Source organism: Ictalurus furcatus, chromosome 4 (assembly GCF_023375685.1).
Source record: "Ictalurus furcatus strain D&B chromosome 4, Billie_1.0, whole genome shotgun sequence".
Taxonomy (NCBI): domain Eukaryota; kingdom Metazoa; phylum Chordata; class Actinopteri; order Siluriformes; family Ictaluridae; genus Ictalurus; species Ictalurus furcatus.
The window spans coordinates 18399193-18414763 of NC_071258.1; the positions used below are offsets into that span (position 1 = coordinate 18399193).

General features: G+C 42.5%; 1 protein-coding gene across 1 annotated transcript in view; it reads right to left on the minus strand.

Moving 5' to 3' along the window:
- reln (reelin) overlaps window positions 1-15571 on the minus strand; it is a 633795-nt gene that overhangs the window by 129143 nt on the left and 489081 nt on the right. Inside the window, exons 52-56 of the mRNA XM_053623241.1 lie at window positions 4021-4235; window positions 3305-3482; window positions 3034-3209; window positions 2750-2856; window positions 2338-2580 (exon numbers count right to left, since the gene is read on the minus strand). Of these exons, the coding sequence (XP_053479216.1) occupies window positions 2338-2580; window positions 2750-2856; window positions 3034-3209; window positions 3305-3482; window positions 4021-4235 (919 nt within the window). The remainder of the gene's footprint in view (window positions 1-2337; window positions 2581-2749; window positions 2857-3033; window positions 3210-3304; window positions 3483-4020; window positions 4236-15571) is intronic.

A 15571-nucleotide genomic window follows, 5' to 3' on the forward strand; every position in this document is an offset into this window, starting at 1 on the left:
TAAGACCCCATAATGACAATGTGAAAGAAGTCTGTTTGAAATTTTTGCAAATTTATTAAAAGTAAAAAACAAAAAAGCACATGTACATGAGTATTCCCAGCCTTTGCCATGACACTCAAAATTGAGCTCACGTGCATCCTGTTTCCACTGATCATCATTGAGATGTTTCTACAACGTGATTGGAGTCTACCAGTGGTTAAGTCAGTTGACTGGACATGATTTGGAAAGGCACACACCTGTCTATATAAGGTCCCACAGTTAACAATGCATGTCAGAACACAAAGCAAGCCATGAAGTCCAAGGAATTGTCTGTAGACCTCCGAGACAGAATTGTATCGAGGCACAGATATGGGGAAGGGAATAGAAACATTTCTGCAGCATTGAAGGTCCCAATGAGCACAGTGGCCTCCATCATCCGTAAATGGAATAAGTTTGGAACCACCAGGATTCTTCCTAGAGCTGGCCGCCCAGCCAAACTGAGCAATCGGGGGAGAAGGGCCTTAGTCAGGGAGGTGACCAAAAACCCAATGGTCACTCTGACAGAGCTTCAGTGTGTCTCTGTGGAGAGAGCAGACCCTTCCAGAAGAACAACCATCTCTGCAGCACTCCACCAATCAGGCCTGTATGGTTGAGTGGCCAGACGGAAGCCACTCCTCAGTAAAAGGCACATGACAGCCCGCCTGGAGTTTGCCAAAAGGCACCTGAAGGACGCTCACACCATGATGAAACAAAGATTGAACTCTTTGCCCTGAATGGCAAGCGTCATGTCTGGAGGAAACCAGGCACCACTCATCACCTGGCCAATACCATCCCTACAGTGAAGCATGATGGAGGCAGCATCATGCTGTGGGGATGTTTTTCAGCGGCAGGAACTGGGAGACTAGTCAGGATCGAGGGAAAGATGAAGGCAACAATGTACAGAGACATCCTTGATGAAAACCTGCTCCAGAGCGCTCTGGACCTCAGACTGGGGCGAAGGATCATCTTCCAACAGGACAACGACCCTAAGCACACAGCCAAGATTACAAAGGAGTGGCTACAGGACAACTCTGTGAATGTCCTTGAGTGGCCCAGAGAGAGCCCAGACTTGAACCTGATTGAACATCTCTGGAGAGATCTGAAAATGGCTGTGCACCGACGCTCCCCATCCAACCTGATGGAGCTTGAGAAGTCATGCAAAGAAGAATGGGAGAAACTACCCAAAAATAGGTGTGCCAAGCTTGTAGCATCATACTCAAAAAGACTTGAGGCTGTAATTGGTGCCAAAGGTGCTTCAACAAAGTATTGAGCAAAGGCTGTGAATACTTATGTACATGTGCTTATTTTTTATTTATTTTTTTTATTGAATAAATTTGCAGAGATTTCAAACAAACTTCTTTCACATTGTCATTATGGGGTATTGTTTGTAGAATTTTGAGGAAAATAATTAATTTAATCCATTTTGGAATAAAGCTGTAACATAAAATGTGGAAAAAGTGAAGCACTGTGAATACTTTCCAGATGCACTGTATATTCCTTTGTCTAACCCATTGTTATGAATGACTAAGGGAATTTGGGCTATGTGTTACCTCATATTTATACCCCTGTGAAACAGGAAGTCATGGTTGAACCATTTCCTGTTCCTTGTAACCCAGGTGTAACAAGAAATGTCAAATATCAATGGGAATATACTTCAAATATATTTTTCTGATATGAGTTCAAAGAGTTGCCAATAATTGTTGCACACCTATATTTAACAACGATAATTTTTTGGATAAACCTGTGTTATGTTTGCAGTTGTTTGATATCCATTTTGGATCCATTTTTGTCAATTTCTTTAACAAAAGATTAAAAGGTTAAACAATAAAGACAATTTTTCACAGTCTTCTTTGGTCATATTTACCAAGGGTGCCAATATTAGTGGAGGGCAACATATGTAAATTGACAGGAGACAATACGGCTATTTAAGTGTTGATTTGATTGAACATGGTTTGCATTAATCAGGTGTGGATGCGTCTAGTCCAGCTGAACCCAATTATGAATTAAGTGTCATAGATTTGGGGAATTACAAACTACAGGGGAAAATATATTTTCACACAGGCCCAGTTGGTATTGAATAACTTTTCTGCTTCAATAAATAGCATTATCATTTAAAATCTACATTTTGTGTTTACTCAGGTTGCCTTTGTTTTATCTTAGATTTTGTTTTAATTTCTGAAACTCTTTAGTGTGCAATATATACAAAAACAGAAGAAATCAGGATGGGGCAAATACTTTTTCACAGCACTGTATCATAAATTTGTCTATAATGAGAAAACTATACTCAGCAAACAATGTAGCATTCAAAATGTTTAGTACCTTCATCGAAGGTATCCAGGAGGGTGCTGGGATTGATTTCAGAGCCTCCAACTAGAATGTTATCTAGGGCCCACTGAGCACGGTCAGGATTAGGGGTTACCAAACCTGAAGAGACCTTGAATGGCTGCCACCAACGCAGGCGTGTAGCATTGGTCAGCGCTCCTTCAGGCAACAGAATGTGATCTCTCCTTACTGACAAATACTTCAAATAATCCATCTCATGAAGGAGTGTCCATGATATACCTTTGTGTGTGTGTGTGTGTGTGTGTGTGTGTGTGTGAGTGAGAGAGAGAGAGAGAGAGAGAGAATGGGGGTGGGGGAGTGTGAGACAGAGCATAGGAGAATTCATTCTTTGTCATTTTGAAAATGAACATCACTGTTAGGCTAAGAACAAACAGTGCCTAAAACAAACCTCCGTCACAGGAATAATCCAGTAATACACCTTCTTTTCTGCAAGATGGATAATGACATGTAGTCATATTGTCTTCATTTCCAATTCTGGTCCAGTACTCTACATACCTAAGACACCCCATTATAAGACAGGATAAAAGAGTAGGAAGAGAGTCAGCAGGTTTTCTGAACCACCATGATCTGATACGGCATTGTCATGCAGTTATGAATAAAATTTAAGAGTACATGTTATATAAATGACATGTTCTAAAAAAATTATCGTTATAAATTGACTTCAGTACTGACTTGGCTCCACGTAGGTCAAGGTCAGCAGTGACAGCCTGCCTTGTATTAGCTCCAGTAAAATACAGGGCCTTTCCCTCAACCAGTGCTCTACAGTCTGTGCATGGATGACCTCCCTCCAAAATTTGCCACTGTGAACCATGGGACCCCTGCCATTCAAAACGTTCCTTTAGGGTTCCCTACAAAAAGTACAAACAAGTGTAAACACAAACCTTTACATGTGTGTTTGCTTTTTTATGGTAGGAGTATATGCTATATATTAAACAGACTTTACCTTCAAAACTGAGTTAGCATAACAGTTGAGTCCAGAAAATCCTGGATCACAGAGGCAGCGCTGATCTAGACAGTCACCATGACCTCCACAGTGGTTCTCACATGCAGGTCCAATGTAAATGTTAACTACTGCCCATTGTGTGTCTGAATGTTGTTGATAGAAGCGGAAACGAACAGCTCTGTGGTGTACCAAACAACAGAACAGTCAGACATTTCTTTGCAAACATTTTCTGTAAAATTGTTTTGAGCTGAAGACCAGTAAAGAGGGTCTTTAAATGCCAAGTCATTTAAATCATTTAATATTACTAGGCTAAAACATGTTATTATATCATAGTATATCAATAAACAGTAGTTACCATGAGAAATGATCTCTTACATACAAGGAATTAATCTATTAAATGTTATTCAATCTAATAAATATTATTCAAAGGAAGAAAAAAAAAAATAATTTTCCTCAGAATGTGAGTTTTAGGCCTAAATTTTTAGCCATTTCTAAAAAAAAAAAAAAAAAAAAAAGATTTGAGATCTAATACAGCTTATATATATATATATATATATATATATATATATATATATATATATATATATATATATATATGTTTAATACATCTATAATATATTCTTGTTATTTTCAATTCTGTGAAAACTAATTTTCATAAATAACATGAATACCCATTTATACACTGTATAGAATGACAAGTTGAAACATGCACTTACGTGTCTGCAAGGCTGTCAGGCAGAGGATAAACAGCTCTCTTCCAGCCTTCTGCAGGAAAGAACACAGAGGGCTGGGACACTTGTCCCCCACAGTGAGGGTTAGCTGGAAGGCACTGTGGCACCAGGTACTTCCAGGATACACCAAAGTCTACAGAATACTGGACATGGACCTGTCGTTCGGCATCTGTCTCTGGCACATTGCAGCCAACTGCAATCTGCAAATATACACAAATACAGTGCAGTGTATACTACGATTGAATAAAGTTGTACATTAAACATCTAGAAACTAGTATACTGACAGATGTCTCAGATATTAATTTTATGATCTGGATTATGATCTGTGTAGAGTTTCTCTGCATGTTCTCCCCATGTCCACATGGGTTTCCACTGGGTTTTCCAGTTTCCTCTCTCACCTCTGAAGAATAAGGCAGTTGGTGGATTTGCTAAGATAAATTGCATCCCTACCTCATGTGTCCTGAACAGGATAAAGTTGTTACTGAAAGTGAATGAAAATTGCATAAAATGTAATAGCTTTTTCATGAAACTCATAAAGAAATCTTGGAAGGAAGTAACATCCTTCTCTGGCCAGCACTGTTAATCATCACTATATATATATATATATATATATATATATATATATATACACACACACACACACACACACACACACACACACACACACACACACGCGTGTGATATTGTCACATTCCCCCCTGCAGATGGCGCTGCGGCACGCGACGTGCATGGCGAGCCAGAGGGCACGTGTGCCCACGCTGTGAGTGCGCATGGACAATAGGGACTTTGTTTACAATGGACACGTGCACTTGTTTTGGTTTCTGTTCTGTCCCCTCCCCGTTTAGTTATTGGCAGAGATGCGAGGGTGGTTTCCATTGTTTCCAGCTGCCTGAGTTCATGTTTGATTGCGTCTGTCATTTAAACCCCCATGTTGCTGCGCACTTCGCGCAGTAGTAAATGAGCAATAAGGCGCTACTAGCAGCAGACAGACAGTCTTGGCGAACTCTCACTAGAACTTGTGGGAGTAGAGCAATCGGGGGAAAAGCTTACAGACCTGAACTCACCCACACATGCACCACAGTGTTCAGCCCCAATGTTGCAGAAGGAGTGAGGGCAAATCACAGCAGGCAGTGTGTTGTCTCCTTGGAGGCGAACACACTTCCACTTGGCTGAACCTCCACCATATGGTCTCCACTATTTGTGGATAGAGCCTTCAATCCGAGGCCTCATTCCCTGCCTCAACAGGATGTCTTCCCCACATTCTGGTTGCCAGGTATGTACATTGCACTCACTGACAAAAACATTACCTCCATCCAGAGTAGAATTAGTTGTTCCTGCCTGAACAGGGGTAATGAATGTAAGCCTCCCTGGGGGTGGATATATGAGACCACCGCTGTGTTGACCGTCACAACTAACACATGGTGACCTCTTAATTGAGAAAGAAAGAATTTCAGTGCTAGAAATTCGGCCCACATTTCTAGGTGATTTATATGCCATTCCAGAGACCATGAGCTGGACAGCCATCTATGACCGTGCCCCAGCCCGTGAGGGAGGCGTCTGTCATTACTGTGTTGCAATAAAGAGAGGCCCCAAGAGTGTGACCCGAGGCTAGAAACCGGGGACACCTCCACATTTTCAGAGTATGTAGGCATCACCATGTGAGACTGATTATTCTGAGGTTTTGTCCTCAGATGAAACCCCTGAGTTTTCAGCCACCACTGAAATGGTCACATGTGCAATAGGCCTAACTGTATGACTTTGGCTGCTGCTGCCATAAGCCCCAACAGTCTCTCATAGAGACTAGAGGGATGCCCAGACCCATCTTTATCTTCTCAATGTTGATAGGATTTACCCTACATGTCTTGGGGACAGAAATGCCCTCATCGTAGTAGAATCCCATATAACCCCTAGAAAAGTTGTCCTCTGCACTGGAGAAAGCATACTTTTCTTGAGGTTCAACCTGAGCCCCATGCTCCTCATGTGGGTGAGAACAACATTTTGATATTGACTCGCCAGTTCCCTAGATCGTGCTAGAATTAACCAAGTATCCAGGTAGTTTGGTACATGGATGCCCTGGAGGCACAAAGGAGCCAGATCAGCATCCACGTACTTTGCGAAGGCGCGAGGGTATAAAGCTAGACTGAAGGGAAAAACACTATATTGGTACGCGTTGCCTTCAAACGCAAACGTCAGGAACTTCCCGTGACTGGGCAATATTTCTATGTGGTAATATGCATCTTTTAGATCTATCATCACAAACCAGTCCTTGAACTGTATCTGTGGAACAATACACTTGAATGTGAGCATCTTGAACCTGTATGTCTGAAGAGTACGGTTCAGATGGTTCACATCTAAAATTAGCCACATTCTCCCATCTTTTTTGTGGACCAGAAAATAACAGCTGTAAACCCTCCCTCCCTCAGGGAACAGGGTACATGTTCTATGGCCCGTTTGTCCAAGAGGGATCTTACTTCCTGCGCTAATGTTGGGCTCTGCTCTTTGTTGACTACTATGGTGAGCACATCTCTGAACCGGGGGGGTCGAGCTCTGAATTGGACCTGGTAACCCTTTTCTATGGTGGACAGAACTCATGAAGACACATTTGGCAGTAGTTTACATACTGCTGGATGGTCTTTTAGTGACTTTAACTCTTGCATATTCCGCTGGAGGGAACGCATCAGATTTTCATTGCCCTGTGACAGCTCGCAGAGCAGAGAAGACTGAAAGCTTGGGAAGACATTTGCTAGGGGAGGCCCTACAGTAATACTGGAGTCTAACTGCCCTAACAACCTCACATCCCCTGATACTTCCTTCCGTGGCCCATCAGGACCGCTCGTTCTTTGTCCGCTTGGCCTTTATGATCATTCTCAGATCAGGCCTACTAGCAGGCTGCGATTGTGGCCACCCAGTCCCCCTGGCTCTCTGCGGGGGAAGGCAGGCCACCACACTTGCCTTCTGTGCCACCCTCACACTACTGCTGGCCCAGGTTCCACTCGTGGATGCTTGGACAAACTCGACAGAATTAACTTGATGGCATTAACTGTGCCACTGAACTGGCCAGAAGGTTCAACAGGGGTGTCCTGCAGGGAGACTTTATCTTTATCCCCCATCCCTGAGCGGTTGAGTCAAAGGTGCCTCGCTCAACCAAGCTACCCATTGAACGGCCAACGTGACTGGCCATTTGCTTGTTCGCCTATGGAGACAAATCCGTGGTGCAGCGAATTTCTACTATTGCCTCTGGCCCAATTCCCTCCCCCTTGTCGGGCTCACTCAGCAGGTCTGCTTGGCAGGCCTGCAACACTGCCATTGTATGCAGCGACCCACAAGTGAGACCCACTGCCACATAGACTGGCCTCCCTAAATTTCCTGCTGTTGATGGAGAGAGGTAGTTTGGAAGCGCCTCCTCCACCTTTGGCATAGCTAAATACTTGTGCTGTTCATTCACCACTATTGCCAAATAATCCAACACTGCAGCATTATAAATGTGGCTAGTGTATTGTTTTCCCCAGAAGCGTCATATTTCATCATGCACTTTGGGGAAAAAAAGGGAAGTTTTGCGGTCTGAGGGAGATTTACATTCACTGGGGAGAAAGTGCTCATCCAGCCTGCTATGAGCCACTTCCTCTTTCCTGGGCCAGTCTAGATTAAGCTTTTCTACTGACCTAATAATCACTTCAAGCAGCTCTTTATATTCTTGAGAGCTGCTCTCCCTTTATCATGCAATGGCTTCCCTTTCTGGCTCCTCGGAGTCAGAGAGGGTGTTTTGGCTTTCCATACTGGAAGTAAGAGTCATGACGCGAGCTCCAAAATCCGGCAGAGAGCTGGACCCGGAAGACAGAGCAAGAGATAGAGCAGCGTTCATCTCTTGCTCTGTCTTCCGGGTCAATACAAGCAATACAATACAGTACAAGACAATACAAGACAATACAAGACCTCGCGAGGCTCTGAAACCCAACTCCCTTCGGCCGAGAAGAGAATGAGCCACAAGCAGAGCTGCATGATAGTAAAGTGCTCACAATGTACACAGTCAGCCTTCTCGAGGGTGGCTGTGGCATGCTCCTCTCCCAGACACTTCACACAGAAATTGTGTCCGTCCCCCATGTGATGAAATGGGAGCAAGGTGTGACACACTTCCTGAATTCTCCGTCACTTATTTTTAAAGGAAAAGAAAAGACATTTTTTTTTAAATAGAGGAAATAAAGATTCTTTTTGTGAGTTTTTACACAAAGCAACCGATGTGCAGTCTCGCTGATGATAATAAGGCTGATGATGTGGTTCACAGGTGCCGTTTTTATATCACGCGACATTCCTAATTGCCACATCACCTGACCACGGCAGGCCTATAAATAGGCATGATTTCACACAAGCTTCAAATACTGGTCACACGAGGGTGCTTCCCACAGTGTGAAGCTCACACAACATTGAGTTCCCCTTGAAACGGAACAAAAGAAATCATTATGGGGCAAATACTTTTTAACAGCACTGTATATGCATTTTGTTAATTTGCTATAAAACAGAAGTTGTAAGATGTATTTTTGAACAGGTACACAGATCAACATTGTTTCATCTTTGTCATGTGCATAAAATTTCATGGACAGTTGTACATTGAAATGCATGTTGTAAATTACAGTAATTCTACAGCTGTGCAATGCAAAAAAATATGCATAAGATAATAAGGGGGAAGATGAGAAAGAGGGGGAAAAGATTTACAAATACTATATACAGTGAGGGAAAAAATTATTTGATCCCCTGCTGATTTTGTATGTTTACCCACTGACAAAGAAATGATCAGTCTATAACTTTAATGGTAGATTTATTTGAACAGTGAGAGACAGAATAACAACAAAAAAATCCAGAAAAACGCATGTCAAAAATTTTATAAATTAATTTGCATTTTAATGAGGGAAATAAGTATTTGACCCCCTCTCAATCAGAAAGATTTCTGGCTCCCAGGTGTCTTTTATACAGGTAACGAGCTGAGATTAGGAGCACACTCTTAAAGGGAGTGCTCCTAATATCAGTTTGTTACCTGTATAAAAGACACCTGTCCACAGAAGCAATCAATCAGTCATATTCCAAACTCTCCACCATGGCCAAGACCAAAGAGCTCTCCAAGGATGTCAGGGACAAGACTGTAGACCTACACAAGTCTGGAATGGGCTACAAGACCATTGCCAAGCAGCTTGGTGAGAAGGGGACAACAGTTGGTGCGATTATTCGCAAATGGAAGAAGCACAAAAGAACTGTCAATCTCCCTCGGCCTGGGGCTCCATGCAAGATCTCACCTCGTGGAGTTGCATTGATCATGAGAACAGTGAGGAATCAGCCCAGAACTACACGGGAGGATCTTGTCAATGATCTCAAGGCAGCTGGGACCATAGTCACCAAGAAAACAATTGGTAACACACTACGCCGTGAAGGACTGAAATCCTGCAGCGCGCGCAAGGTCCGCTGCTCAAGAAAACACATATACATGCCTGTCTGAAGTTTGCCAATGAACATCTGAATGATTCTGAGGACAACTGGGTGAAAGTGTTGTGGTCAGATGAGACCAAAATGGAGCTCTTTGGCATCAACTCAACTCGCCGTGTTTGGAGGAGGAGGAATGCTGCCTATGGCCCTGGAACACCATCCCCACCGTCAAACATGGAGGTGGAAACATTATGCTTTGGGGTTTTTTTTCTGCTAAGGGGACAGGACAACTTCACCGCATCAAAGGGACGATGGACGGGGCCATGTACCGTCAAATCTTGGGTGAAAACCTCCTTCCCTCAGCCAGGGCATTGAAAATGGGTCGTGGATGGATATTCCAGCATGACAATGACCCAAAACACATGGCCAAGGCAACAAAGGAGTGGCTCAAGAAGAAGCACATTAAGGTCCTGGAGTGACCTAGGCAGTCTCCAGACCTTAATCCCATAGAAAATCTGTGGAGAGAGCTGAAGGTTCGAGTTGCCAAACGTCAGCCTCGAAACCTTAATGATTTGGAGAAGATCTGCAAAGAGGAGGGGGACAAAATCCCTCCTGAGATGTGTGCAAACCTGGTGGCCAACTACAAGAAATGTCTGACCTCTGTGATTGCCAACAAGGGTTTTTAAACCAAGTACTAAGTCATGTTTTGCAGAGGGGTCAAATACTTATTTCCCTCATTAAAATGCAAATCAATTTATAACATTTTTGACATGCGTTTTTCTGGATTTTTTTGTTGTTATTCTGTCTCTCACTGTTCAAATAAATCTACCATTAAAGTTATAGACTGATCATTTCTTTGTCAGTGGGCAAACGTACAAATTCAGCAGGGGATCAAATACTTTTTTCCCTCACTGTATATATATATATATATACACACACACACACACACACACACACAAAATATGTAGAAGATATTGGTGAACTGGTATGTATGCCTAGTAAGAATGTAGGTAAAATGCAGATCCTAACTGTAGACACTGGAAGATGCACAGCTACAGTATGTGAACAATAGTGTAAAATAAATAGTAGCTGTGTACAATGTGTAGTGTATGAGCAGTCATCTACAGACATAGGAGAGTATAATAAGCAGATGAAGCAGCAGTACAAAGTACCATTTAAAAAATTACAATAAATTAGATGTAGTAATATACTGTTTATTACTACACATAACATACATCCAGTACAAACATACAGAAAACAGTTCTAATCCTTATCTGTTGCCTGTTTGCTGGGGTTTTGCACAATTTGCACATGGGGCAAGATCTTTGTATGTTTTGATTTCTAAATACTAGCAGCACACAAAATTTGTTATAGCTTAGATGTTGAACATCACAACATATGTCTGTAAAATGAAATTCAATTACTACCTGAAATATATCATTCATAAAAAGAAAATGTTTGGAAAATTGCTCTAAACACCTCATCATTTTATGAACAATTTCTTAAACTTTAAACCTGATGAGAATAACCTTTGATCAAATTTTAACAGGTTTTCTTTAACAGGTTTTCTGATAAGACATTGGCCTTCTTCACTGTAAAATGTAACTGATTATCTTACTAATAAAATTAAGTGACTATAACTTATTTTGAATAAGTTTGTTGACCTTTCTGAGTTTAACCAAGCAATGACTTTTTGGCATGAAATGTTATTAAACTCAACAGATTAAATTAAATTCTGCTTAAAATAATGAGTATTTTAAAAATTTTTGGGTGGTCATGCACAGTTCTACCTGTAGGTGGAGTCGATTTGCAAGCTGAGGGGAAAACGCAAATGGTGAGAAGAGTCGGTGCTTGTTTGTCATAGTTCTTAATTGCTTAAATGCTTAGTTTACATTAATCAACCATATAAAAATCAGATTAAAGAGTTGGCATTGCACAGTGATATTGTATGTGGTGGTACTATAATCAAATTGTTGGATTGTGTTAATCGAAATTAGCAGTCTAACATTTGCTAGAATCTGTGTATCTTCTGTTCATTTTGTATCGGTTTTGAAATAAAACGGATAATGAAAAGCAGTTGTATTAAAAAAATAATAATTTTCCCCGCAAAATTATAAAAAAACAAAGGCACTTTTAAAACGGAATAATTGAAGCTGAATATCTTCCATTCATTCCATATGTTTTGAAAAAAAAAAAGTTATAACGGAAACCAGGGTTCCCTTTCAAAGAGAATTCAACTTTGCGTGAGCTTCACGTTGTGGGAAGCGCCCTCGCACACGACCAATTTCTGAATTTTGTGTAAAATCATTCCTAAATAGGCCTGCCATGGTCAGGTGATGTGGCATTTCGCGCATCGTGTGACTATATAAGAGCGCTTTAAACCATGTCATCAGCCTTATTGTCTGAAACGAAGACCACATGTCAGTTGTCTGTGTGAACATTCCTAAAAACTTCCTCTCTATTTTTTTAGGACAAATATATTATATATCTCTTTACTTTCCTGTCCCTCATCTCTTCGAGAGTATGAGCCATAGAGAGTTCAGGAAGTGTGTTATTCCCTGCTCCTGTTTCATCATGGGAGAGGACGGACATACTTTTCCGTGAAGTGTTTGGGAAGTGGAGTGCACTATGGCACGACACCGCTTCCAGCTCTCTCACTTCCCAGCTGAAGCGAAATGATTTTTGGAACTTCTGTCGAGGCAGCCAGCCGGCTCAGATCCTGGGATTCTCATATGGATCCGGTTTGGAGAGTCAACCAACTCTCTCTAACATGTAGCCAGAGGGGGGAGCCAGTGAGAAGGAGAGTGGTCCCTCACAATGGAGAAATCACCCCTTTTTTCCTGGAAGCACACCAAGAAGTGTCACACTTCTGGGGAAAGCCGTGTTTATAACCCTGACATCGGACTATTCAGCCATCAGAATGGGATAAACAGTACGGCTATTTTTGTTTAAGGTAAAGGAGGTGCTTGCAAGCTACGTTTCTCCAGTGATAGCAGCAAAATCAAGGGAGCCACCTTTGTCACCCAAGGCAACTTTGTTCACACATCCAACTTTGGTCACACTCTAGGGGCGTTTCTTATCACACAATGGTAATATCATACGTCTCCCTCATGGTCTCTGGAGCAGACCTTATCTAGTGTGGCATATACATCGCTTAGAAGTGTGGGCTGTACTCCTAGCACTGAATTTCTTCTCCTAAGTTGCGAGGAAACAATACAGCTGTGATCTCAAAAACATATCAACCACCAGGGAGGATTACGCTCATGCAGGCTCAAATAATTCTTCCCTGGAGGAGGGGAAGTTTTATCAGTGAGTGCATGGTACATTCCAGGCAACCGGATTGTGGGGGCAGACATCCTGTGGAGGCAGGGGCTGAGGCCCGAGGATTGGAAGCTCCATCCACAAGTGAGTGAGTCCATATGGCAGAGGTTTGGCAGAGCAGAAGTGGACGTGTTCACCTCTGTGGAGACAACACGCTTGGTTCGCCCTTACTTCTCCCGCACCAAAAAAAAAGGTCAGGGCTGGATGTCATGGTACACACATGGCTGAGGTCACGTCTGTATGTCTTTCCCCTGATTGCTCTGCTTCCACAGGTTCTAGCAAGAGTTTGCAAAGATCATGCTGCTATCGCTGTTAGTAACACCGAATTGTCCAGCTCGAATTTGGTTCACGGAGATAATATCTCTGCTGGACGGTACTCTCTGGGAGATTCCCATTTGCAGGGACCTATTGTCTCAAGCCACAGGGTTGATTTATCACCCTCGGCTGGAACTATAGAAACTGTGTGTCTGGCCCCTGAGGGGCACCAACTCATAGATTCTCAACTGAGGTTGTAGAGACCATGTTAAATGCAAGAGCACTATCCACGAGAAAATAGTATGCATTCAAGTGGCACAATTTTTACTGTGGTGTGAGGAACACCAGTGAGACCCAGTAAACTACACAATAGCTACAGTCCTGGAGTACTTATAGGAACATTTCTTAGATGGTCTCAGTTGGCTCCTTCTACAACTAGGGTCTACATGGCCACTATTTCGGCCAGACACACCCCTATTGATGGAGCCTCTGTGGGGCAACATCCTCTAACTTTGAGGTTTATGTGTGGTATCAGACAGCTGAGGCCCATCTGTAGACCATGCATACCTTCTTGGGACCTTCTGTGGTCTGGGAAGGTCTGTCAGGTGCCCCATTTGAGGCTTTAAAGTCAGCTTCAGAGGAGATTTTGACCTTAAACGTAGCTCTTTTGGCTGGTCCTGACATCTCTGTTGCCCTTCCAGTATTGACTTTGCCCCTGGATTAGCCAAGGCCTCCCTATATCCTAGGCCGGATTATTTCTAAGTGCCAGAAGTCTGCTGCCCAGCCGGTAGTGTTGCAGGCTTTCTCCCCTCCTCTGTTCCTTATACCGGAACGAGGAATATTGCACCTGCTGTGTCCAGTGAGGGCTCTTTGTACTTACATCCACCACTCTGGCCAGTGCCCTAAGTCGGAGCAGTTGTTGGTCTTCTTGGCAGTAACAGTAGAGGTAATACTGCATCAAAGCAGCACACCTCTATTTGAATAGTGGAAGCAATCTCTATTGCTTATGAGGCGCGTGGTCTCACTACGGCTCTGGGCATAGGGGCTCATTCAACTGGGGGAGTCACCTCCTCAAAGGCTTTATCTAAGGGGTACCCTTACAGGATGTGTGTGCTGCGGCGGGGTGGTCTACGCTGCACACATTCATTCAGTATTACAGTTTGGCCTTATTGGCCAGCTCATATGGATCTCGGAGATAATATCTCTGCTGGACGGCACTCCCTGGGAGATTCCAGCTCATAGATTCTGGTCTCTCAACCAAGGTTGTAGAGACCATGTTAAACGTTAGCAATGTCAGTGAGACCCAGTAAACTGCGCAATGGCTACAGTCCTGGAGTTCTTACAGGAACATTTCTCAGCAAGGTTAGCTCCTTCTACAATCAGGGTCTACGTGGCCACCATTTCGGCCAGCCACACCCCTATTGATGGAGCCTCTGTGACAGGCCATACCCTCAGTATGATGGAGTGGATATACCTGTACCCATAGTTCCCTGAGAAGGGAACGAGACATTGCATAGCTTTGTCATACTGGGGCATGCCTGTGAATTGTGTCTGGACTTTAGATAATAGAGGCTGATGATGTGGTTTACAGGCATGGGCGGTCTGAGTCCATGCAAACGTCTGTCTTGCCCACTCAATCAGAATTTAGGCAATGACAACATTTTTTGTATGATTTGTGTACTGGTTAAAAGCAATCTGAGGTGGGCTGTGTGTTAAGAAGTTTAAGGAAGGGTTGTTGACTGCCCCAACCAATCACAAAATTGAAGTATTTTTCTATGTTTTTACTGGCTGAAAGTAACAGTGCATTCTACACTCGCGAGGTGGCTTCAGTCTGCTCATCTTTAGCTGGCAGGAACCGGGTCTTACGACTTTTTAACTCAGTGGGTGTAATTGCCAGACGGACCTTATGCAACTTGCACTATGATGCTGCATCAGCACATTCTCAGGTGTAAATATGCAGCTCTAATACGCGCTGGCATTTTTGAGTAAAGGTTTTATGTCCATATATAATAATAGAATATTATTAAAACTAATGGTAGTATTGATATCTGAGTAAGACTGTCACCTCTATAGAACAAGGGCAGGGGAAAGTGAATATCCCTTACTGTTACCCTCTTACTGCCTTTGAAAAGCATGTAATGAACTTCTCCGAGCGAAAGCAACATGTTTGACGAAGCCATTGATGGATTCTGTACATTTTTCAGTTAGCTAAATAACACTCTGGTTATGCGAGCATGCCACAAAACAAAATAACTCCAACTCAGAAAATAAGACAGGAAGAAAGTATAAATGAGGCATATTTGAAATATTTTGCATTTTTGAGAACACCTCTTTTGTTTTTTGCTTTCCAATTTTGAAACTAAATATGAATGAAATAATGTACACAGACAGATATATAATTATTTTTAAAAGTGTCTTTGGTTTTTATCATGTTGTTGGGAAAATGAAAAAAATAAAATAAAACCTATTTTTGTTATCCTTTTTTTTTTTTTAATTTCAAAACTGATAGGGTGAGTTCAGCAAAAGTGAAACATCAGGTAAAGTGGGA